Here is a 26,087-nt window from a genome sequence, read left to right on the forward strand (position 1 = left end):
GGGTTAGGAAGGGTTGGGGAACTGAATGGCTGGTATTTAATGGCTGGTAGTTGGGAATAAGTAAGCAATGGTCTGGGTATGGTTGGGAGTCAAATTTGCCTCAAAATTACAGCTGACTTACTCCCAACAAGTTCATAATGGATGCACAATTCACTCCAGATCCTAAATGAATCTCTCCTAACCATCAAAGGTGACTACTTAAGACGTCGGGACGTGTCCCAACCACACCCGGCCTTCACACAATCAACATGCTAACAAAAATACAGAAGAACCCTACAACTTACATGTAACTACAAGTCATATTGAAGCTATCATTACTGTGACCTGATTTGATGTTGATCATTTTGATTTAAGAAAAAATTGACCCCTGTGTTTAACTAAACTTAAAAGATTACCGTTTTTGCCTGTATCTTAATTCGTGACAGAGTTGGCAACCAGTTGGGAATCAGTCAGGAGGGAGTCAACAGTCTGCTGCTTGAAGTCAGGGTGGTTGGGAGTAGTTGGGAGTAGGTTCCAAAAGTGAAAGCATTCGGGGCTCGGTTGGGAGTATAGGCCATGTACTGGTTCTGAAATGGTTGTGAAATGGCTGCTGTAGGCGTGGCCTAAAACTGGTCAGACTGGTCCCGACCTACCACCGGTCGTGCCCGGGGCCAGGTCGAGGGAAGGTCTTGAATGTGTAAGATCACAGGGCCTTAAACGTTACAACATTTCTGTTAGAGAGTGGAGTAGAGTCTTCCGTCAGGTAGGATGTACATCCAGTTTAGACCACTCCTTGCAGTCACCTTTTCTTTAGCCGACTGACACTGTGGGTTTGTGTTTGTTATAGCTACATGTATGACAACCACACATGCCGTGATGACCATTGCTGTGCATAATTTTTTATAGTAGGCGTCAAGGTAGAGCAACAGTAAAGCTTGTAATTACAGAGCAAAGTATGGGACTGATTGAGCTAAATTTTAGGGTTTTCATAAACTGTACTAGTACAGTACAAGATTGTAACCTCCTTTAAAAGGAGTCCTAAAGTCCAGAGGGAGGAGTTATTTTCCAATAGATGATAATTCTAGGAAGTAAAAATGAATACTTTTTACAGTATACGATAAAGTACACACTAGTCCCGTGCGCATCAAAAAGCATTCAGCATTCTACTTAATTCCCCAGGTGACCCTCTATTTTCTGATTAATTACATTAAACAACCTCAGCCTATGACTTTTTTATTACAATGTGCCTGACAAGGCCTGACAAAAGTTAGATTACAAAAAGAATGTCAGGGTGGTTAAGAAAAACTTGTGTTGTAATGTGTTCTTTTATATCTTATTAACAATTGGCCTTCTTATTGTGCTTAACCACCCTCAAATATGCCAAAAATATTCACAACTAAAGATGAATGTTTACACATAGGGAATACATGGGTAGGGTCTGCAAGGGTTTAGTGAGTATCATATTGTAATTGTTTTAAAAAAAACACCTTGTGTAATTCACCACAAGCAGAATTCTGTAAAAAGTTGGCTGATTATGTATTCATTGATACATAATCTAGTGGAAAATAACACCGCCTTCTGGAGTTTAGGACTCCTTTAGGTCTCATTCCTGTATTACTCTGAGTGTGCAGTCTCAAAGAGTCCGTACCTCAAAAAATGAACGGCTGCATGAACGTCGTTAATATCGGTGGGAAATTCCCCTTTAGCCAGCCCAACTGATCTCAAGCATGTATGTTACTGAAGAAATTAGCAGGTCAAGTTTGGCAGTCGTGCGCGAGGTCGGATGTGCACAGCCCTAAAGTCGATTCCGAGACAACTCGGCCCCTGGGACAACTCGGCCCCTAGCCATTCAGGACACAAGCTTAGGACAACTCAGCACCTATTACTCAGTGCATGATATTAAAGTGTATTTGGGGCTCGAAGAATGACAATTCTACCGATCTGACAGGCTGATAAGTGGAATAAGAAATTCAAGAAACAAAACTCAGTCCCTACATAAGTATTTTTGTATTTCAATAAGTCTCAAACGTTACAAGACCATCAAAAGCATGTTGCGGGCCGACGCGGCGACGCCATTTTGGTTGTTATTTTCGACGCTCTGTCACAAACTCGCTGTACGCTTATGTTCTGTTATGAAAGTGCTTATAACTTATTTAGTTATTATTATTATTACCGATAAAACTAAATGTATAGCAGTTCATTGTGTCTTGTTGGAGATTTTAACAGTTTGTAGGTTTCAAAACGCGTCGAGACAACCGAGATGATTTTATTGATATTCAAACTATCAAAGCGTTCCGGGGAAATGACCTGCAGAGTTTCACAATTTCCTATTTTTTTTAGACGAAATGTTTGGCAGTTACACATGTTTTATATCTCACATAGATTTTAAAAAGTTCCTGTTCTGTTTGCTGATCTATGTCAGTTTTGGGGCTAGGGGCCGAGTTGTCCTGAGCTAGGGGCTGAGTTGTCCTGATACCCCTAAGATGAATCCTAGTCAACTCGCCCCAAGTCCAACTCGCCCCAACTATTTACTACCAACTCGCCCCAACTATTTACTACCAACTCGCCCCAAATTAGAACTTATCAAAATTGGTTTTATACTGGTTTTATATGCAAAGAACTCGCGATCGGTATTCGCTGGCGGACCCGGTCGGCATGTCCGCCCGTCATGACACCGTGCACGGCCGCTAGCTCTAGTCTCAAGCATGGCGATCCAAAAGACTGCTGACGTCTATGTGCTAGGAAACCAAACCTCCTTGAGGAAACTAATCTTGGAGCATGAACTTCAATATATAACTTGAGCCAGCAGTCAGCCATGCTTGAGATTACTGTGAGCGGGCGCAGGTCCCGGTGAACCCGGCGGGCCGACTTGCAACATGGCCCGCTGGCGCTTCCTGCATCAATCGGCGTTAAATGCCGACCAAAGAAGAGAAAGTTGAAATTAGAGTCACAAGGCTTTCTTAGCATGTCAATTAATATTTAGAATTGGGATATATGCATATGAAACCAAGTTTGATAAGCGGTAATTTGGGGCGAGTTGGTAGTAAATTTTTGGGGCGAGTTGGACTTGGGGCGAGTTGACCTAGCCTGTTACCCCTAAGATTAAGTCGAGTGCTTACAGCCGTAAAGTGCCTTTTTTTTGCAAATATACAAATGTAACTGCCTCCTTTGTCAGTACTGGACAACCAGTACGGAAGTGGTAGTCAGAAAAGGAGCTCCAGTACTGAGACTTTCTCAGTACTGGACTTCCTGTACTGGGCAGCTTCAGTACTGGGAACCCTCCTGTCAGGACTGGAAACCGAGTGCTGAGACTCTCACGAGCGTCTAACGTTATTTTCAGGGCTTAGTCAACCTTAGTAAACTTAGAACTTTCACAGTAGACTAGATAACTTTTTAGATTCCCATGTATTTCCATGTACTTGTTTGTCTGCAATTAGCCTTCGGGCATGAACTTGCAATAAAGTTATTATTATTATTATTAAAATCTACAGACAACTATTATATATAAAATCCAAAACTCAGTCCAGTCGGTCCAAACAATGGATTATCCTTGCCAGTACTAATAGAACGTGAGTACAGGACGCCCAGTTCCGAAATAATTTGAGGTCTTGGCTTCCAGTACTGAAGAGTCACTATTTACCGGTAAATCCAGTACGGAACCCGTTACATCCGTAAATCGGCACTCAGTTATCCAGTGCTGAATGACCTCCGCACTGGGTAACCAGTACCGAATGACCGTTGACCTAGCCGGAACGCAAATCCATACTGGAACCCGAGTGCCGAGAGGAGTTCAGCTCTGGAACCCGAGTACCAAAACAAGATTCAGTTCTGGACGTCCAGTGCTGACGAAGCTTCGGTACTGGAATAAAGCCGTTCCGTATTGGAATTCTTGTACGGAACTTCCTTCCGTACTGGGGGCCGATTATCGGCGGCATTTTCTCCACGGGTTCCGTACTGGGCGCCCAGTAAGGAGCCGGTTACATCTGTATATTTGCCTTTTTTTGGAGTGTAGCTAAATTAAAGTGCAGTTTGTAATTGCTATACACAGAGATTAAATGTAGTGAAGTTACCTTTAGGATACCTTGATATTTTTTCTGCATGATCTAGGGTTAATGTTCTCAACATAGAATGAATGACATTGGTGCATTTCCTATAGCTTCATTACGAACGCGCCGATATAAAAAACGTGTTATAACATGTTAGCCCAAGGAGGTTGGTTAGCCCAAGGAGGTTAAAATAGGATTTTAACCTCCTTGGTTAGCCTATGGGGCGAAAAAACTCATGAATAATAGTTTATTGCAAATTCATGCCCGAAGGCTAATTGCATGTTGACAACAATGTCGAAATACAAATGTAAGGTAAAACAAAGGTATACATGAATACAAAATCATTCTATATTGCTATTCTACAGTAAGTTTCTAAGACCTCAAAATATTTATGCCCGGATCTAACGTTAGCTCCAACGATAGGGCTCCTATTTCCACATAGGACAAACAAACAGTTAGTTTTACCTTGTAAAATCGTTCTCTCCACACAAGTAAGGATGTAAACGTTGAAACTTCAACTCAACAATCGTCGGCAGGGTATCAGATGTGAGGAGACGCCGCGTGTTCTTTTCTTTGGTGACTTGCAAAACTGACAACAAAGCATCAGCCGGGCGGTCAGAGGTTACAAGAGTCAGAAGGCGTTGACCTTTTTTTCTGTTATATGATTGGTCAATACTGACCTTACTTAATGCTCGTGTCCAGAACATCTTGAGACTTATAACGATTATAGACAAACCATGGAAATGATAAGCCCCTTAAATGTCCTTTACGGTATTTCAGTTTAAACAAACAGCTAAATTTATCCGTACAGGAATAATAGCCGCTTTGAAGAAAAATCTCATTTGAGAAGCCCTGGACACGAGAGTTGAAGTGCCACATGTTTTGTGTGGGGAGGGGGGCTGCGATGGCGGCGGAGTGACGCTGTAGCCGAGGTTTGAAGCTACTTATATCTTGAGTAACGAAGGCTCGGAATAACAGATGCTGATTTGCACGTTATATGTTACATCAAATAATTATTGGGTATTAGATTGGATCAAGGAGGTTAGAATTACCTCCTTGGTTTGATCAAGGAGGTTATATATAACCTACTTGGTTTGATAACGTTAACATCCAATTTCCACTACCATAATTCATAATTGATTAGTTGATGCTGGCTGCCTAACCTCATAATACCGCCACGTTTACTGCAATTTCTAAAGTGATATTAATTTAGCAAAGGAGCAACTCATTATTTTTTCCTGGTTACATGTCGATGTTATGGTTACACACCTATGTTCCGAACGCCCTATGTTCCGAAGGTTACACACCTATGTTCCGAACGCCCTATGTTCCGAACGCCCTATGTTCCGAACGCCCTATGTTCCGAACGCCCTATGTTCCGAACGCCCTATGTTCCGAACGCCCTATGTTCCGAACGCCCTATGTTCCGAACGCCCTATGTTCCGAACGCCCTATGTTCCGAACGCCCTATGTTCCGAACGCCCTATGTTCCGAACGCCCTATGTTCCGAACGCCCTATGTTCCGAACGCCCTATGTTCCGAACGCCCTATGTTCCGAACGCCCTATGTTCCGAACGCCCTATGTTCCGAACGCCCTATGTTCCGAACGCCCTATGTTCCGAACGCCCTATGTTCCGAACGCCCTATGTTCCGAACGCCCTATGTTCCGAACGCCCTATGTTCCGAACGCCCTATGTTCCGAACGCCCTATGTTCCGAACGCCAGTGTTCTCGCCAGCGCCCGTCCTCCCGTCATTTGACGGGTTTTTGTCGCTCATGACGGACAAAATATTTGCCCAACCCGTCATTTTCAATGGACAAAAATAGGTGTGTAAAAACATTTAGACAGAGTTTAGAATTTTGCAAAAACTCCAGAGGATCACTGGAAAATCGCGACGAGGGCGATCTAGATCATTTCTAATGCCCGCCAGCGACAAACCCCAGCCACACAAAGAGCGCCGTGGTGGATACTAGTATTTGGTGGCTGCCGAAAACTCGGCGTCATGCGCCGCCCTCCCCACAGTTTTGGCTGGTCGCATCGGGCTGACGTTTATATCTGTTTTGTCCCTCTCGGTTCACCGTCAGTTATTGTTATCAAAGAAGCCTAAAAATTCAGAAATATTCCTATAGCTATCAGGCATTCTGTAATCTGTAAAACATTATTAAAGTTTCAAGCCGCCGCGGCTGAGTTGAATGCGCTTTCTTCCCGTAAGAAATGGTAAACAGGCGTCAGATATTCTATTCCACCAATCACAGCGTGTCGTCTCCGTCGTGTCAAGAAATACCGACCAATGACATGCGAGTCTCGCTACTCGCGTGATTTGCGAGATGTTAGAGGAATGGCGGGGATCGCAAGGATCGCACGACGAAGCGGCTGTTTGAAGGCTTGAATCTCCTTGCTTGAATCGACAACTTTTGAAGACATTCAGTGCAGTTACCGGAGAAATTAACCGTGGAAAACATGGGAGAAAAAAATGGACGTCTTTATGGCGTTCTTTCTCAAAGTAGGGTGTCAAATTTCTCATTATGTTCAATAAATACAGGGAGCATACGGGACAAGTGTTGAAAAATTTCAATTTTGCCGACTTATTCTGTGTGTATTTTTTGTAGGACGTAGATACGTAATAAAGTTTTGTTGTGCTTGATTTTCTTTTCTTTGCCGATCGTATACAACATAGAAATGTAGCTTGTGTGTGAACATTCGATCTTACCGCGATGATCGACGGCACGCCTCCCCCCAAAATTAAGCCTGAAACCCTTTTGTAATTTTTCACCGAAAGAGATGTCATTAAACTAAGCTTATTCTACCAAGAAATTTGCCCCTCAAAATGCAGGAAATAGCATTTCAGAGGGTCTAGATTCCAAAATTTTCCTGGTGGGGGGAATACCCCCGGACCCCCCTAGGAAGGTCACGCCTCCGGCGCGACGACTCGCGCCTACGGCGCTCGAGATGTTATTCCCGAAAGGAAAATTGAAATGACGGGTAAAAATTTCAGGCTGGCGAGAACACTGCCGAACGCCCTATGTTCCGAACGCCCTATGTTCCGAACGCCCTATGTTCCGAACGCCCTATGTTCCGAACGCCCTATGTTCCGAACGCCCTATGTTCCGAACGCCCTATGTTCCGAACGCCCTATGTTCCGAACGCCCTATGTTCCGAACGCCCTATGTTCCGAACGCCCTATGTTCCGAACGCCCTATGTTCCGAACGGGTACACAAAAAGGCTTGCTGGACGGATTGCAGCGCTATTTGCTGTTCATCTAAATGAGGCCCGTGAACTTGAAAAAGTGATTAGGACACATTGGGACATAGAGTACCTAATGCAAGTATCAAATTGTACGGGCCGGATTTATTAAACGAGCCACGGGGGGTCTAAACCTTCAATAGCGGGTAGGAAAGGGGACTTATAAAGGCTTGCTTGACGGATTGCAGCGCTATTTGCTGTTCATCTAAATGAGGCCCGTGAACTTGAGAAAGTGATTAGGACACTCTGGGACATAGAGTACCTAATGCAAGTATCAAATTGTACGGGCCGGATTTAATAAACGAGCCACGGGGGGTCTAAACCTTCAATAGCGGGTAGGAAAGGGGACTTATAAAGGCTTGCTTGACGGATTGCAGCGCTATTTGCTGTTCATCTAAATGAGGCCCGTGAACTTGAGAAAGTGATTAGGACACATTGGGACATAGAGTACCTAATGCAAGTGTCAAATTGTACGGGCCGGATTTAATAAACGAGCCACGGGGGGGTCTAACCCTTCAAGAGCGGGTAGGAAAGGGGACTTATAAAGGCTTGCTGGGCAGATTGCAGCGCTATTTGCTGTTTATCTAAATGTGGCCCGTGAACTTCAGAAAGTGATTAGGACACATTGGGACATAGAGTACCTAATGCAAGTATCAAATTGTACAGGCCGGAGTTAATAAACGGGCCACGGGGGTGTCTTACCCTTCGAGAGCGGGTAGGAAAGGGGACTTATAAAGGCTTGCTCGACGGATTGCAGCGCTATTTGCTGTTCATCTAAATGAGGCCCGTGAACTTGAGAAAGTGATTAGGACGCTCTTAGACATAGAGTACCTAATGCAAGTATCAAATTGTACGGGCCGGATTTAATAAACGAGCCACGGGGTGTCTAACCCTTCAAGAGCGGGTAGGAAAGGGGACTTATAAAGGCTTGCTCGACGGATTGCAGCGCTATTTGCTGTTCATCTAAATGTGGCCCGTGAACTTGAGAAAGTGATAAGGACACTATGGGACATAGAGTACCTAATGCAAGTATCAAATTGTACGGGCCGGATTTAATAAACGAGCCACGGGGGGTTTTACCCTTGAAGAGCGAGTAGGAAAGGGGACTTATAAAGGCTTGCTGTACGGATTGCAGCGCTATTTGCTGTTCATCTAAATGTGGCCCATGAACTTCAAGAAGTGATTAGGACACATTGGGACATAGAGTACCTAATGCGAGTTGTAAATTGCAAATTGTACGGGAAATTGAAATAGTTTTTAGAAATAGTAATAGAAGTTGTGTTTTGCAGGACGTTACGAACGATACGCGATGGGGGTAACGTAGATTTATCCCCAGCGTAATGTTCCTACAGTCGATGTCTGTTTTTATTTCGTACTAATGTTGTGATGATTATGTAATAAGACTTGCAATTGAATTGTTATGAAGATCTTCATTTGAGCACAATCCTTCCGTTTCCATAATCTTCCGAACTTGAGAGCAGGCACGGTCCAACGACCTTTAAACCCACAAGGTTGCTGGCGTCCGTCTTGTTTACATTTACAAGTTGAGAGTTGAAATGTGATGATTAATAAAAATTGTTGGATTGGTAGCGTTAAAAAATTATATTCACCTTCCGAATATTTTCACAATTTCTTGTCATGACTTCTAGTGTGTCCGTTTGAAACATATAACAGCGAGCAGATTATTATTGGGATGAGCAGAGCACTTTTGACTAACACTTCTGACCTTTTCAAGCTTAAGGGACTTATCCAATATTTTATGAAACAATTTCTGTTACACAACGGATCATAATCACGATTCTTTGAAAATGACAAAATCTCAAGATTTATTCCAATGGTCCCAAGACTTTATGTTAAATCTTGAGATTTTATGAGACATTCTTCAGATGTCTTATAGTCATCTCAATATGTTTCGTAAAATCTCAAGATGGAACAGAAAAAGTCTCAAGATTTTCCAAGATGCTTTCAGAACATCTCAAGACCTTTTATAGCATCTCAAGATGCTTTGAAAATAATTCAAGAATGTCTCATAAATTCTCAAAATCATCAAAGAATCTTGAGATGATATAGAAATCGGTTATATGAAGAATTTGGTGAAATCACTTTTTGTTACAAATTTCTAGTTATCCTTCTTCGTAACGTAAGTTTAAGTCAAAAACTTGCGACAGGCATAAAAAGGGACCTAATTTGAGGAATCACTTGAGCCATGGGCTACTAGGACAAACTCCCAGCTTGTATCATGTCGACCTCAACGGTAAGACATATAAATCACTGATAAAATTCGATTTACGGAAACGCGTTTTTCAACAGGTAATGCATTCTGGCTCGGTCAGGACAACGGACAATTAAACTTTGTGTATCAAAAACCTGGAACATTCCCCAGACTAATTTTTGAAAAAGTATTGAATTTTGGCCAATGCTTGTAGCCTTTTACAGATGATTATTTACTTATCAAGTTGAAAACCTTCCATGCCGCTCTATAGATCATGATGACCCCCCACACGCATTCACGCACAGCTTAAGTTTAGAATCGAAGAAATAGTTCGTTTTTACATAATATTCCTCTCGAAACATGAGAGGATACAATGTTTATTACCACACTCTGCAATCCGTCGAGCAAGCCTTTATAAGTCCCCTTTCCTACCCGCTCTCGAAGGGTAAGACCCCCCGTGGCTCGTTTATCAAATCTGGCCCGTACAATTTGATACTTGCATTAGGTACTCTATGTCCAAGAGTGTCCTAATTACTTTCTCAAGTTCACGGGCCTCATTTAGATAAACAGCAAATAGCGCTGCAATCGGTCAAGCAAGCCTTTATAAGTCCTCTTTCCTACCCGCTCTTGAAGGGTAAGACCCCCCGTGGCCCGTTTATCAAATCCGGCCCGTACAATTTGATACTTGCATTAGGTACTCTATGTCCCAATGTGTCCTAATCACTTTCTGAAGTTCACGGGCCTCATTTAGATAAACAGCAAATAGCGCTGCAATCCGTCCAGCAAGCCTTTATATGTACCCCTTTCCTACCCGCTCTTGAAGGGTAAGACCCCCCGTGGCTCGTTTATTAAATCCGGCCCGTACAATTTGATACTTGCATTAGGTACTCTATGTCCCAGAGTGTCCTAATCACTTTCTCAAGTTCACGGGCCTCATTTAGATAAACAGCAAATAGCGCTGCAATCGGTCAAGCAAGCCTTTATAAGTCCTCTTTCCTACCCGCTCTCGAAGGGTAAGACCCCCCCGTGGCCCGTTTATCAAATCCGGCCCGTACAATTTGATACTTGCATTAGGTACTCTATGTCCCAGAGTGTCCTAATCACTTTCTCAAGTTCACGGGCCTCATTTAGATAAACAGCAAATAGCGCTGCAATCGGTCAAGCAAGCCTTTATAAGTCCTCTTTCCTACCCGCTCTCGAAGGGTAAGACCCCCCCGTGGCCCGTTTATCAAATCCGGCCCGTACAATTTGATACTTGCATTATAAGGTACTCTATGTCCCAATGTGTCCTAATCACTTTTTCAAGTTCACGGGCCTCATTTAGATAAACAGCAAATAGCGCTGCAATCCGTCAAGCAAGCCTTTATAAGTCCTCTTTCCTACCCGCTCTCGAAGGGTAAGACCCCCCGTGGCTCGTTTATTAAATCCGGCCCGTACAATTTGATACTTGCATTAGGTACTCTATGTCCCAATGTGCCCTAATCACTTTTTGAAGTTCACGGGCCTCACTTTGATAAACAGCAAATAGCGCTGCAATCCGTCCAGCAAGCCTTTTTGTGTACCCGTTCGGAACATAGGGCGTTCGGAACATAGGGCATTCGGAACATAGGGTGTTCGGAACATAGGTGTGTCCCCGTTCCGAACGCCCTATGTTCCGAACGCCCTATGTTCCGAACGCCCTATGTTCCGAACGCCCTATGTTCCGAACGCCCTATGTTCCGAACGGGTACATAAAAAGGCTTGCTGGACGGATTGCAGCGCTATTTGCTGTTCATCTAAATGAGGTCCGTGAACTTGAAAAAGTGATTAGGACACATTGGGACATAGAGTACCTAATGCAAGTGTCAAATTGTACGGGCCGAATTTAATAAACGAGCCACGGGGGTTTAACCCTTTAAAAGCGGAAAGGAAAGGGGACTTATAAAGGCTTGCTGGACGGATTGCAGCGCTATTTGCTGTTTATCTAAATGAGGCCCGTGAACTTGAGAAAGTGATTGGGACACATTGGGACATAGAGTACCTAATGCAAGTATCAAATTGAACGGGCCGGATTTAATAAACGAGCCACAGGGGTTTAACCTTTCAAAAGCGGAAAGGAAAGGGGACTTATAAAGGCTTGCTCGACGGATTGCAGCGCTATTTGCTGTTCATCTACATGAGCCCCGTGACTTTGAGAAAATGATTAGGACACATTGGGACATAGAGTACCTAATGCAAGTGTCAAATTGTACGGGCCAGATTTAATAAACGAGCCACGGGGGGTCTTACCCTTCAAGAGCGGGGAGGAAAGGGGACTTATAAAGGCTTGCTCGACGGATTGCAGCGCTATTTGCTGTTATCTAAATGAGGCCCGTGAACTTGAAAAAGTGATTAGGACACATTGGGACATAGAGTACCTAATGCAAGTATCAAATTGTACGGGCCGGATTTAATAAACGAGCCACGGGGGGTCTTACCCTTCAAGAGTGAGTAGGAAAGGGGACTTATAAAGACGTGCTCAACGGATTGCAGCGCTATTTGCTGTTCATCTAAATGAGGCCCGTGAACTTCAAAAGCTGATTAGGACACATTGGGACATAGAGTACCTAATGCGAGTTGTAAATTGCAAATTGTACGGGAAATTGAAATAGTTTTTAGAAATAGTAATAGAAATTGTGTTTTGCAGGACGATACGAATGATATGCGATGGGGGTAACGCAGATTTATCCCCAGCGTAATGTTCCTACTGTCGATGTCTGTTTTTATTTCGTACTAATGATGTGATGATTATGTAATAAGTCTTGCAATTGAATTGTTATAAAGATCTTCATTTGAGCACAATCCTGCCGTTTCCATAATCCCCCGAACTTGAGAGCAGGCACGGTCCAACGACCTTTAAACCCACAAGGTTGCTGGCGTCCGTCTTGTTTACATTTACGAGTTGAGAGTTGAACTGTGATGATTAATGAAAATTGTTGGATTTGTAGCGTTGAAAAATTATATTCACCTTCCGAATATTTTCACAATTTCTTGTCATGACTTCCAGTGTGTCCGTTTGAAACATATAACAGCGAGCAGATTATTATTGGGATGAGCAGAGCACTTTTGACTAACACTTCTGACCGTTTCAAGCTTAAGGGACATATAAAATATTTTGTGAAACACTTTTCTGTTACACAACGGATCATAATCACGATTCTTTGAAAATGACAAAATCTCAAGATTTATTCCAATGGTCCCAAGACTTTATGTTTAATCTTGTCGAGATTTTATGAGACATTCTTCAGATGTCTTATAGTCATCTCAATATGTTTCATAAAATCTCAAGATGGAACAGAAAAAGTCTCAAGATTTTCCAAGATGCTTTCAGAACATCTCAAGACCTTTTATAGCATCTCAAGATGCTTTGAAAATAATTCAAGAATGTCTCATAAATTCTCAAAATCATCAAAGAATCTTGAGATGATATAGAAATCGGTTATATGAAGAATTTGGTGAAATCACCTTTTGTTACAAATTTCTAGTCATCCTTCTTCGTAACGTAAGTTTAAGTCAAAAACTTGCGACAGGCATAAAAAGGGATCTAATTTGAGGAATCACTTGAGCCATGGGATAGTAGGACAAACTCCCAGCTTGTATCATGTCGACCTCAACGGTAAGACATATAAATCACTAATAAAATTCGATTTACGGAAACGCGTTTTTCAACAGGCAATGCATTCTGGCTCAGTCAGGACAACGGACAATTAAACTTTGTGTATCAAAAAAACGGGTTAGACCCCACCGTGGCTCGTATATTAAATCCGGCCCGTACAATTTGATACTTGCATTAGGTACTCTATGACCCCGTTCACACTCATTTTTTTCAATCGCGATCGAAGTATAATCGCGATTGTTCGATCCGATCGCGATTGAACGCAAATAAACTTTTGCGTTCACACTGCTTTTCGCCAAGTGGATTAAAGTACGCCGTGATCCGATCGCGATTGAAGCACGATTGAAGCATGCTATCGGCGATCATCTGGTAAATGTTGTTGTTGTCCTTGTTGTCCTTGTTTTGTGTCTATTTTTCCGCTAGACATTGTCACTTGGTGCGGTAAATGTCCCTCTTTCGGTGACATTTCCCCAGTTTGGCCTGCACCTCCTCTCTCCCCCAGATTGCGATGAGGACCCTGGTCTCCTCATCGCGCCATCTGCCACCAGCTGAAGTTACTGACGGAGTTTTATTCTTCTTCTTGGGCATTGTTGACTATGAAAAGTTGTTGTTGTTGTAAAAGAGCGATCTGACGTGCGGATTGGGTTTGTTTTCCCGCGCGATGCGAACTATGACCCCACGTACCCGCATGTATGACCTCCCAACCCCGGAACCAGACGAAATATCCGCCAATCGCGATGGAATGAATCGTAGTTGTGTTCACACTCAAAATTTGATAGGATTGGATTGGATCCGATCGCGATTAATCCAATCAAAGTACCTCCGGTGATAGTTACAATCCAATCGCGATTGGATCATTTTGGATCGTTCCAATCGCGATTGGGAGCGTTCACACTGAAAAAATCAATCGCGATCGGATCGATTCAATCGCGATTATACTTCAATCGCGATTGAAAAAAATGAGTATGAACGGGGTCTATGTCCCAATGTGTCCTAATCACTTTCTCAAGTTCACGGGCCTCATTTAGATGAACAGCAAATAGCGCTGCAATCCGTCCAGCAAGCCTTTATAAGTCCCCTTTCCTACCCGCTCTCGAAGGGTTAGACCCCCCGTGGCTTGTTTAATAAATCCGGCACGTACAATTTGACACTTGCATTAGGTACTCTATGTCCCAATGTGTCCTAATCATTTTCTCAAGTTCACGAGCCTCATGTAGATGGACAGCAAATAGCGCTGCAATCCGTCGAGCAAGCCTTTATAAGTCCCCTTTCCTACCCGCTCTTGAAGGGTAAGACCCCCCGTGGCTCGTTTATTAAATCCGGCCCGTTCAATTTGACACTTGCATTAGGTACTCTATGTCCCAGAGTGTCTTTATCACTTTCTCAAGTGCACGGGCCTCATTTAGATAAACAGCAAATAGCGCTGCAATCCGTCTAGCAAGCCTTTATAAGTGCCCTTTCCTTTCCGCTTTTAAAGGGTTAAACCCCCGTGGCTCGTTTATTAAATTCGGCCCGTACAATTTGACACTTGCATTAGGTACTCTATGTCCCAATGTGTCCTAATCACTTTCTCAAGTTCACGAGCCTCATTTAGATGGACAGCAAATAGCGCTGCAATCCGTCGAGCAAGCCTTTATAAGTCCCCTTTCCTACCCGTTCTTGAAGGGTTAGACCCCCCGTGGCTCGTTTAATAAATCCGGCCCGTACAATTTGATACTTGCATTAGGTACTCTATGTCCCAATGTGTCCTAATCACTTTTTCAAGTTCACGGACCTCATTTAGATGAACAGCAAATAGCGCTGCAATCCGTCGCGCAAGCCTTTATAATTCCCCTTTCCTACCAGCTCTTGAAGGGTAGGACCCCCCGTGGCTCGTTTATTAAATCCGGCCCGTACAATTTGACACTTGCATTAGGTACTCTATGTCCCATTGTGTCCTAATCACTTTCTCAAGTTCACGGGCCTCATTTAGATGAACAGCAAATAGCGCTGCAATCCGTCGAGCAAGCCTTTATAAGTCCCCTTTCCTACCCGCTCTTGAAGGGTTAAACCCCCCGTGGCTCGTTTATTAAATCCGGCCCGTACAATTTGACACTTGCATTAGGTACTCTATGTCCCATTGTGTCCTAATCACTTTCTCAAGTTCACGGGCCTCATTTAGATAACAGCAAATAGCGCTGCAATCCGTCGAGCAAGCCTTTATAAGTCCCCTTTCCTACCCGCTCTTGAAGGGTAAGACCCCCCGTGGCTCGTTTATTAAATCCGGCCCGTACAATTTGACACTTGCATTAGGTACTCTATGTCCCAGAGTGTCTTTATCACTTTCTCAAGTGCACGGGCCTCATTTAGATGAACAGCAAATAGCGCTGCAATCCGTCGAGCAAGCCTTTATAATTCCCCTTTCCTACTCGCTCTTGAAGGGTAAAACCCCCCGTGGCTCGTTTATTAAATCCGGCCCGTACAATTTGACACTTGCATTAGGTACTCTATGTCCCAATGTGTCCTAATCAATGTTTGAAGTTCACGGGCCTCATTTAGATGAACAGCAAATAGCGCTGCAATCCGTCCAGCAAGCCTTTTGTGTACCCGTTCGGAACATAGGGCGTTCGGAACATAGGGCGTTCGGAACATAGGGTGTTCGGAACATAGGTGTGTCCCCGATGTTATAGCTTACCTTTGCCACTTATGCTGTGTATGTTTTTTTTTGTCTCTCTTGATTTCCTAAAAACGAAATATCGCAATCGTAAGCTGTTGCGGAAATGCACGGAAATGAATCAGGAGCAGCTCTCTCATGAGGCCCGGCGGCGGCAATGCTCGATCCAGTTATGGAAGAATCCCAAGTGTGCCATGCAAATAAAGACTATTCATCACAGAAGATTTATTGGTTCCTGAGTAAAGCTTTTACTAATTTTCGTCTCCCATGCAAATACAAATGGTATCGACGTGGGGTCCCCAGTTGCAGCGGAGGGGTGCAAATTGTTTGAACCGCGGTTTGGGACCAAACAATAGAACTTAAAAGGTTTCATAATCCTACTATAAACTGTTGTTCCTTGGTGAAAAATTAATCTATAGATATCATGCATATAGTGTGATCAATGCATGTAGATGCATGGATTTGCCCCGTCCCCCCGGGGGTCGACCGATGATGATGATGAGATGCAAAGCATTTCTCAGTGCTTTGTAGAAATTACACCCACCCCTTCAAACTATTGGTTTCGCCGAGATTTTCGCGCAAATTTCCCAGGAGCCAGTCCTGGGGGAAAACAATGAAAATGGCGACGTTCTATTTTGCGCCAGGTCAACCGCAGTTACGGCGATTAAACAACCGTTCTTGACGATAGATCGCACTTTGACACAAGTTGAAGGCCAGTAAAAGAAACTTTATTTTGCTTATTACACAACCAGGTAATCTCACCTGCTGACAGGTGAGATTACCTGGTTGTGTAATAAGAAACTCTAAATATCCTATGTTCTACCAACCTGATGAAATTTATTTTGCTGTTGTTTAAATACTCGTCTTGAGCTTGAAGCAAGTGCGATTATTATATGCAAATCTAGCGAACAACGTGCAATGGCGTGATGATATGTTCTTCCCACGACGCGCTCGCATGCCATGATAAGGGATCGAAAACATTTGACCTCGTTGTCTTCGAATGCCTCGTTATTGAGGCCTTTCTTAGAGTGTATTAAACACCTTGATGTCTGAAGTGTGCATACCTCGGAAATCACTGTTGCTGCACGATTAAGATCTCTTGAAATTCATCGCTTTTTAGATTTGGCTGTATTATGATTAGTGGCGGTATTATGGTAGTGGATGTTAACGTTAATCTTGTTCAGAAAAACTTTTTTTCTTCAACACAACTGTACACACCACTGTTAGGGCACATGCCCACTCATATCCTTGTTTGTCTTTGTTTAACTTAAACTCAACGTCTATTATTTCGCTACTCATATGATAATGTTGTCACAGAAAAACAAGATTTTGTGTTTTCATTCATTCCAAGCTATGATATAAATAAAGGCCAACGCTATGGACCAGGATGTTCTTAGGCTGTCAAATTTTTCATGCACTGTTGGCCGGATGTTTAATTAGAAATTACTGTTGACAGGTAGAAACCAATCAGAAGCCAACGTGCACGTGTACAACCAAGGAGGTTACAACACAATGTAAATACAGAAAGAGTAAGGACAGGATTTACCTTCTTTCAGGGAATTGGGTTTCAACAACTTCGCGTCAAGGTGCTAATTGCCTCCAATTTGCATGACCTGCACTGGCGTGGGTCTTCACGCTCAGCTTTCAAGATGACCTGCCCAGGAGATGACGATTTTGAGTGGAGTGACTTTGATTTCAGCGATTTCTGGGACAATTTTAGTGAAATAGAGCATGAAGAAGCGTATAAGCAATAGCGACAATCCCACGGAGTAGGCAAGTACAAACCTCGTTGCCGACAGCCGACAAGGAAAATATGTGTGCGGTGAGTGCTGTAAACAGTACAAGAATGCAGGATGGATAGACATAAATATAAACATTCAGTGGTAGAAATGATTTTTTTCCAGTGTTCTGCAATATTGCAGAATGTCAAAATTTTTTTCTGCTATTTGAACATATTTTCTGTAAATACACAAGTCTCCATACTACAACTTTCTTTATTTATTTATTTACTTATTCTCAACCTAACAATGCCTACATATGTGCATCATATTTGGCCTTGCAATATTGCTGCTTCTTTATTCTCTCACTTTAATTTTTTAGCCTCCACCAAGCCCTCCTACGGGCGTATGAATCATAGAATTCGGCAGAAAAAGGAAAGATTAGCCAGTAGAGTCAGTCCACGATGAAGATCACATTTCGCCCTGCAAGTGAAACCCTAGCAAATATCATCCCTATATCCGGCGTAGTTAGTGTGGTAGAGACTATCAATTTTTACTTTTGTCTAGTAAAGTTTGAACAGGAATAACATAGATCTACCTGTGTGTAAAAAAATTCAAATTACAAGCGAATTTGCTTATTATCTCCATGAAAAAAGGCTTTTTCATGGAGATACTGTTTTGCTTGCGTTTGGTGTTTGTGTGTATGTATGTGTCACCGGATGCTTTAAGTCACCATAATTGTAGAACCTGTACATGGATTGTAATGATTTTTGGTATGTGGGTGGGTGTTAAGAGGAGGAAGGTCAAGTTCGATTTTCGGCCCCCTGGCATGTGTGACTGGAACTGCAATGGCGTATTTGTAAAAATCTTCAATGTAGAAGAACTGAAGAGTGGATCGACAGATCGTCATGTTATTTCGTACACAGGTAGGTTAGACCAATATGTACACACTTAAGTGCAAACTATGCAAATGAGACCGAATTTGCATAAGTAAGGAGGTAAATCGTTTGCATGTGTGTCGCTGGATGCTTTAAGTCAGCATAACTGTAGAACGTGTAGATGGATTGTTATGATATTTGGTATGTGGGTATGCGCTGGGAGGAGAATGGTCAAGGTCGATTTTGGGCTCCCTGGTTTGTGTCCCTGGAACTGCAATGGCCTATTTGTAAAAATGTTCTAAAGGGGTATAACTGAAGAGAGGAACAACAGATTTTCATGTTATTTGGTACGCAGGTAGGTTGGACAGAGATGTACACACTGAAGTGCAAATCATGCAAAGTTAGTGTGCTTGCGTGTGTGTGCGCGTGTGTGTATGTTTGTGTCACTGTGTGTGTATGTATGTGTCACCGGATGCGTAAAATCAGCATAACTATAGAACGTGTAGATGAATTGTAATGATATTTGGTATGTGGGTAGTTGTCGGGAGGAGAAAGGTCAAGGTCGATTTTGGGCCCTCTGGTATGTGTCACTGGAACTGTAATGCCGTATTTGTCAAAATGTGAAAAAAAGGTGAAGCTTAAGTTTAGTGAAAATGTCAATTTTTCTTACACCGTGAAATTTTGCTACCGTGAACTTAAAGTGAATTACAGTAGCTATAGCGTAAGTGGGTCACTTGTGAACAGCTGTTGGCTTTAGCTTGCCAAGCCCATCAATCAATTTAGCAACTGTTGGTTGTTAACAGCTGTTGGCGCTTAACAGTCTGTAGGGACTGATTTGACCAGACTAGAAGCTAATGACAGCAGGTAGTGAAAGGAACAGTTATACATGGTTTTAATGTAAGGCAACTCATTCCAGTCTGTCTGTATGTTTGAGGACCCCAGTTGAATAATATGGGAAAATAGCAAAGAAGAGGTCAAGATCAGTTTCTGTGGATCAAAGGATATATGATGGGGATCCAAAGCATAAGGTATGTGAAGTAACCAGGACACATCACACATTTGATTATGTGTAAATTCACTTTGACCTGTTAACAGGCTGTTTCTTGCTCATACCGTGTACCAGTTGTGGTCTGGCTTTATTTTCGCAATGGTTTGGCAATGGTACTGTGGACCACAATATATTTAACGTACAATGCTACGATTGCTACCAGTTTATAAGTAACTACGTAGCACTTTGACATGATCTGGTCACCCGTAACCTTTCCTGCTTATCTATTGTACCCCTGTCTTTTATTCACCTGTAAAGTTGTGTTTTATCAACCGCTGTCCCTGATAGTTTATAATTTACACAACTTTGTAGGCAAGGTCAGGATGTCTCCAGGTGTCAGAGATACATAAGAAGATGAAGAGAGATCACATGAGAGCCAAAAGAGAAGGAGAAACAAATGCACTGAGGCGTAACAGACCACATAAAACAAATATAAACAAACACAACCACCCTGAAGCAGATAAAACATAACATAACAACCAACAAACAAATAACATACACAAACATAACACAACATTAAAAAAAAACAAATTTCATGGAGATTTTGGGTCCTCAGACTCTTGTTTGAAATTGGAACAGCAAAAGCGTACTATATTAATATCAATCAAATCAAATAGTTCTTTTTATAATTTTGTGTAAAAGTATGTGTGTTAAATTCAACAACCTGCCTGATAAGGAGGAATAAGGACATAACATCCTTGCGAGGAATAAGTGTTCTGATGGGTAGGCGTAATTAAGATTATGTCATGCCTGGGCCTGATACGGGTGTTCCGTGTGATAACTATCCGGATCACATAGGGTTCGGAAGTGTTGTCACACAGGCTTCCATAGAATATTTCGAATGCATTTCGAACACGCCGGTTGCGCCGTCTTCGGAAATTGGAATGCCGGATTCGGACGTTAGAATCAATGTTCTTACAGTTTCTTGTTCGAGGACACAAAACTCCCTCAACTTCTGGCGCATTCCGCATTGAAATGTGTGTTTTCTCGGATGGGTGTGACCAAGGTATGACAAAAATAAAATACAACACGTTGTATTCAGCATCACCCTCGGTCCCAGCCCTCCCACGGGTCGGATCGCCTGCGGCCTTAGGGCGATCCGACCCGCGGTCGGGCTGGTACCTCGGGTAATACGGAATATGCTGTGTTGTATTCTATATTTACACAACCTGAGACAAAAATGCACGACCCACAGAAAAAGGAAAGATAACATTTAAAAAATCAAAATAATAATTTACTGGATGGCATAAAAAAAGCCTCATGCAAAACCTTGTCCTCTGTGTAGTTTGCGAGAACACCAAAGTTATGTACTATCCTGCAAATCTGTCGGTTTTGGGGGGAAACTGTTAGAATATTTTTATGGAGACATCTAATACAGAACATTTTTCATATTTCTGAGCTGAAAAAAATCTGTGTGCATCCACAAAAATGCCTGTAAACACACCCATCTTTGTCGTACAGTGCCGAAACACATCAAAATGTCCGCCATCTTCCCCTCCCGTCGATAGTGCCGTCTGCGCAAGTCACATTCGCTTTCCAAATAAGGAAATCCTCGGAAACTGCTGGCATCACGGGCGGTTATCGGCAAGTATCGAAGGGCATGACGTCACAATCCGGCTCATTAGAATATTGTTATCTCCATGAAAAATGGAGATATTGTTATCTCCATGAAAAATGGAGATATTGTTTTTGGTGTGTCTGTGTGTGTGTGTGTTTGTGTTTCCGGACTCTTGTAGTCAGCATAACTCAAGAACCTCTTGATGGATTACAATGATATTTGGTATGTGGGCGGGTGTTGTGAAGCCGAAGGTTAGGGTCGATTTTGGGCCCCCTGGTATGTGACCTTGGTACTGCAGCAGAACTTCAATTTTTGTATCTTTTGACCTAGACGTGCTGTGGTCTTGATTTTTGGGTGGCAGATAGCTTGTGATGTAATAAAGAAGTGGTGTAGGTTTGGGTCCCCTAGCAGCTTTCTCTGGAACTGCAAGGGCGTTTTTGTGAAAATCTTCTAGGGACAATAACTGAACAAAGGAACAACAGATTTCCATGATATTTAGTATGCAGGTAGCTTGGACAGAGATATACACAATGAAGTGCAAATTATGCTAATTGGGAATTAATTTGCATAGATGATGAGGAAAATCTATATTTGCAGTGTTTTCCATTATAAGACTCAAATACATGTAACATATGTAGTTTATGGAAAGTGGAGCATCAACAGATACCAATAATGCAAATAAATTCCTGATTTGCATAATTAATGCAAAAACACAGAAATTCATCAAATTGGAAAATTATAGAACTGTCAATATTGCAACATGTGTAAGTTAGATAAAGGTGTTTATGATTAAGCATGCATTATGTAAATGTGTAAGTCATTTGCATAAATAGAATTGTTCATGGAGATATGAGGTCGCGGAACTCTTGTTTTGGGTGTGTCTGTTTGTCTGTGTTTCCGCACCACTGTAGTCAGCATAACTCAGGAACCTCTTGATGGATTATGATGACATTTGGTATGTGGGCAGGTGTTGTGAAGCCAAAGTTCAAGGTCAATTTTGGGCGCCCTGGTATGTGACCTTAGTACTGCAGCAGAACTTCAATTTTTGTATCTTTTGACCTGGACGTACTATGGTCTTGATTTTTGGGTGGCAGATAGCTTGTGATGTAATAAAGAAGTGGTATAGGTTTTGGCCCCCTAGCAGCTTGCTATGGAACTGCAGTGGCGTTATTGTGAAAATCTTCTAAGGGGAATAACTGAATAAAGGAACAACGGATTTCCATGATATTTAGTATGCAGGTAGCTTAGATAGAGATGTACACAATGAAGTGCAAATTATGCTAATTGGGACTTAATTTGCATAGCTAATGGAGAAAATCTAAATCTGGAGTGTTTTCCATTATCAGACTCAAATACATGTAACGTATGTAGTTCGTGGAAAGTGGATCTTCAACAGATACCAATTATGCAAATAACTCCCTAATTTGCATAATTAATGCAAAACCCCATATCTCATCTAATTGGAAAATTATAGGACTGTCAATATGAAACTTAGTATGCAGGTAGCTTAGACAGAGATATACATAATGAAGTGCAAATTATGCTAATTGTGACTTAATTTGCATAGCTAATGAGGAAAATCTATATTTACAGTGTTTAACATTATCAAACTCAAATGCATGTAACATGTAGTTTATGGAAAATGGAGCATCAACAGATACCATTTATGCAAATAAATTTCTCATTTGCATAATTAATGCAAAACCACCATAATTCATCTAATTGGAAAATTATAGGACTGTCAACATGGGTAAGTTAGATAAAGGTGTTTATGCCCAAGCATATATTATGCAAATGTGTAAGTAATTTGCATGAATAGAATTGTTCATGGAGATATGAGGTCGTGGAACTCTTGTTGAATATGCACTTTAATGGAGCGGTGAACTGTGTTTATTGAAATGTTTGGCCACAAACCGGACCGGAAGTGAATGCTGTCTCATTTTTTTATTTGTCACAGTCAGAAATCGGAAAATGCTTACGAATAGATTACTATACGCTAAAAAAATGACATCAAGCTGTAGTCTATAATCCTGTAAATATCAAGAAGTCAGAAATCATTGTGACATTCTTGGGACTACAGCGGAGTGGGCTTGGTCAGACAGGTGGACTTGACGATCGCCGCCGCCGGCTCACACAGTCGGGTTTGGTGGTACGCAGCTCAGTACCTGCTCGGAAAATATATATACGACGTTATGATGCAATGTTACTAGTACAGATGTTATCCGATATAGGATACAATGTTACAGAATTTATCCGGCATAAAGGTATGTATACTCGGTGTACTTAGATGGTGTATTTACTGTAGCAACTACTATTAGTCCGATTACAGACGGGGGAAACAACTGGGGGAAAATCGACCTGGGGGGGTGGGGGGTTAACATCTTCAACGGGGGGGGGAGGACATCCTGGGGGGAAACGTCCTGGGGGGGAAGACCTGATACCCTTGTACGCAAGTCCAGATGTGTTTTCAAATTTGGCTTCAACATAAGCTTAGAACATGGATATTTAGTGTATTATATTGCGACATTTTTTCATGTTTTCAGTCGTAGAAATGTAGCAGTAAATCCATTGTTATTGGAAAAGCGGCAGATACGACATCTGTCCACATATCTCTTCAGTACAAATCTGGCGTGTTGCACCTTTAGGCAGTTTACCGGGTATGCAATGCAAACAAACAAACAAGACAGGGAATGGCATGGCACACTTAAGTTGGCTTGCAATCTGTTCCACTGACAACAATAATAACAAAACTGCATCTACATCTACTTCAAACTTACAAAGTAACGGAGGGTGCTGCAACTTCGGCATACTCCCAACTTCGGCAGGATTTTTAATTGTCTCGTTCTGCAAATCCTCAAACACCACCACTCTAATTTATCATTCGTAAAAACGCAACACTTTTCAGACAACCGACACTGGTGCAATACGATGTCGAACTCATAGATTTACGTCCGAAGTTGCAGCACCCTCCGTTATATCTTTCCCAGAAGTAGTTCTTTTTTACTTTCCTTACTAAAGGCTGCTCATGTACCAGTTTACATGTAGAACAAGAAAAATACAATGTTTCTGCACATACACCAGAACACGCACACATGAGGGGGAAACATCTGGAAATCTGAAGAATGGACTCGTTGAGTACACAAAGTCTGTGCCTCTACAGGTGAGTGGCAGGCCTGTAGTGAAGCAGCCATGTGGAAGACAACTCTCATCATCTACATCTTCTCAGCCTCCTACATCACAGCCACCCTCTGTAACAAGTATGTCCTGTCTGTGCTCCAGTTCACCCTCCCCACCCTCTTCCAAGGCTGGCAAACCTTCACTGCAGCAACAACAATCTTTGCTGCACACTACTCCGGTCACCTGCACATCAGTCGGCTCACGCCAGGGGGCATGGTTGAGTGGCTGCCTGCATCCCTGTTCTTCATTGGAATCATCTATGCAGGATCTCGCGCCCTGTCTCACATTCCAATCCCAATGTTTTTGCTGATACGGAATTGTGTGGAATCTTCCATTGAGATATCTCGTTGGATTGTGCAAAGGACACTGCCCAGTGTGCAGAAACTAGTTGGCTCATTGCTAACAGTATCATCTGCAGTGGCTTTGTGGCATGTCGACCCACAGAATGACAAGGAAGGGTACTTCTGGCTGGTCTACCACATGGTTTTCCTGGCAGGGTACAAACTGTACGCAGAGTTCAAGTCCACAGAGCTGAGCAGTATGGAGAAGCTGTGGTGCAACTCCATCATCAGTGTCGTACTTCTGGCCCCGGGGAGCGTCCTGCTGGGGCATGTGCAGGATGCCTGGGAGTTTCCTCTCCTTACTCACACACATTTCCACCTAGCATTCCTGGCCAGTGGCCTCCTGGCAGCTTGTGTTGGTATTACAGGGATCCTGGTCCAAGAAGGAACCAAGTTTCCTGATCACATCTCCTGCACTGTGAAAACTTTAACAATTCTCATGTCTCTGATGGTGTTTCATGTAACCCTGACCGCTGCAGCTGCACTGTGCATCCTGACAGGTATTGCAGGGGAAGTGTTACAGAAGATAGATGTGCAGGACTTGAGTGCCAAGTTAGACTTGAAGTATGAGGAAAGGATCAGACTCAGTAGTCATTCCATGGAGATAAGTACTGAAACTTAGTTTGAGTCTGGAGTCATAATATCTAATAAAAGTTGATATTTGAAGACTTATTTATCACTTATCTATTCAGTTGTTCCTCACAAGTGCACTTCATTTTTATTCTATATTGTGCTTTATATTCAACTTACATGTAGGTAACATATACCCAATGTGCATCTTGTAAGAGTTAGGTGACAGGAAAGTCCATTACAGTATCTGTGAAGAGATTGCCATATCACTTTGATACTCTATACAGTACATTTGTATACTAGTACAATGTACTATATACTTTCAATCAATATATAGCTATAGAAGGGTACATGTAAGGGTGTAAAGCTCATTTTTAACTGGCAAAGCTCTGTGGCAATCACTCAAATTTGCTACAGACTTGATCCTACTAGTAAAAGCTACAACACTCATGCCAGTATGCATATTAAGTGATATCCAGCTCAGAATGTGCAATTATTATCATTGCAATAGAAGGATGCCTTCTAGCCAATATAGCCATATGACATATTTTTTCACATATAACGTTACATATATGAAAGAAAGATGTATGAAATCATTAAACTGATAATTACATCAGTTTAGTATTCTAACACAAAGTATGTGTACTCCATGTATGAACTGTTACTGGTAATTATATGTTATTCTTTTATGGATAAGGCAGGCAACTATAGTGACAAGCTTGAGTCAGACCTTGAGGGAGGTTTGAACCTTTTAGTCGAAGGTCTGAACATTCTAAAACTATGTTAAAAATATTAACAGTGCATGATTTATTTATTCTTAATATGGTGTTTAAGGTGCAATGTGTTCTTTAAGCAATATCAAAGGTGCTAATATTAATAAAACATGGTACTCACATACTAATGTCTCTTCTATGTTGTGAATGGAGCCTGCCTTTTCAGGTGATTTTCAGTATTGTTAGTTTTGTAGTAAGTGCCGTGATGCATGTTGGAAGACAGAAAAATTAAGTATTGTCAAAACACTAATCCCTC

General features: G+C 42.2%; 2 protein-coding genes across 4 annotated transcripts in view; one reads left to right on the forward strand and one right to left on the reverse strand.

Moving 5' to 3' along the window:
• Positions 1-4,619, reverse strand: part of LOC136421326 (GDP-L-fucose synthase-like) — a 45,231-nt gene extending 40,612 nt beyond the window's left edge. The window contains exon 1 of one of the 2 annotated variants that reach the window (XM_066408553.1): positions 4,491-4,619. The gene's annotated coding sequence lies outside the window, so the exon portion shown is untranslated. Of the gene's footprint in view, positions 1-395; positions 584-4,490 lie in introns of those variants that run through there. The other variant, XM_066408554.1, reaches the window with a different exon arrangement.
• An 80-nt stretch (positions 4,620-4,699) lies between these two features.
• Positions 4,700-25,953, forward strand: LOC136421328 (UDP-N-acetylglucosamine transporter TMEM241 homolog). 2 transcript variants are annotated; one of them, XM_066408557.1, is made up of 3 exons: positions 4,700-4,957; positions 17,325-17,590; positions 24,131-25,953. In XM_066408557.1, exon 3 carries the CDS (start codon positions 24,160-24,162, stop codon positions 25,108-25,110), a length of 951 nt encoding a protein of 316 aa, XP_066264654.1. In that variant the 5' UTR covers positions 4,700-4,957; positions 17,325-17,590; positions 24,131-24,159; the 3' UTR covers positions 25,111-25,953. The 2 variants fall into 2 exon arrangements, with proteins under 2 accessions (XP_066264654.1, XP_066264653.1); XM_066408556.1 differs by lacking the exon at positions 17,325-17,590.
• Positions 25,954-26,087: the final 134 nt, after the last annotated feature.

This window comes from Branchiostoma lanceolatum, chromosome 16, assembly GCF_035083965.1.
Source record: "Branchiostoma lanceolatum isolate klBraLanc5 chromosome 16, klBraLanc5.hap2, whole genome shotgun sequence".
Lineage (NCBI taxonomy): Eukaryota > Metazoa > Chordata > Leptocardii > Amphioxiformes > Branchiostomatidae > Branchiostoma > Branchiostoma lanceolatum.

Bases quoted from the DNA above. Each gene is read 5' to 3' on its own strand.
- LOC136421328 (XM_066408557.1), top strand. From the start codon at position 24,160: ATGTGGAAGACAACTCTCATCATCTACATCTTCTCAGCCTCCTACATC.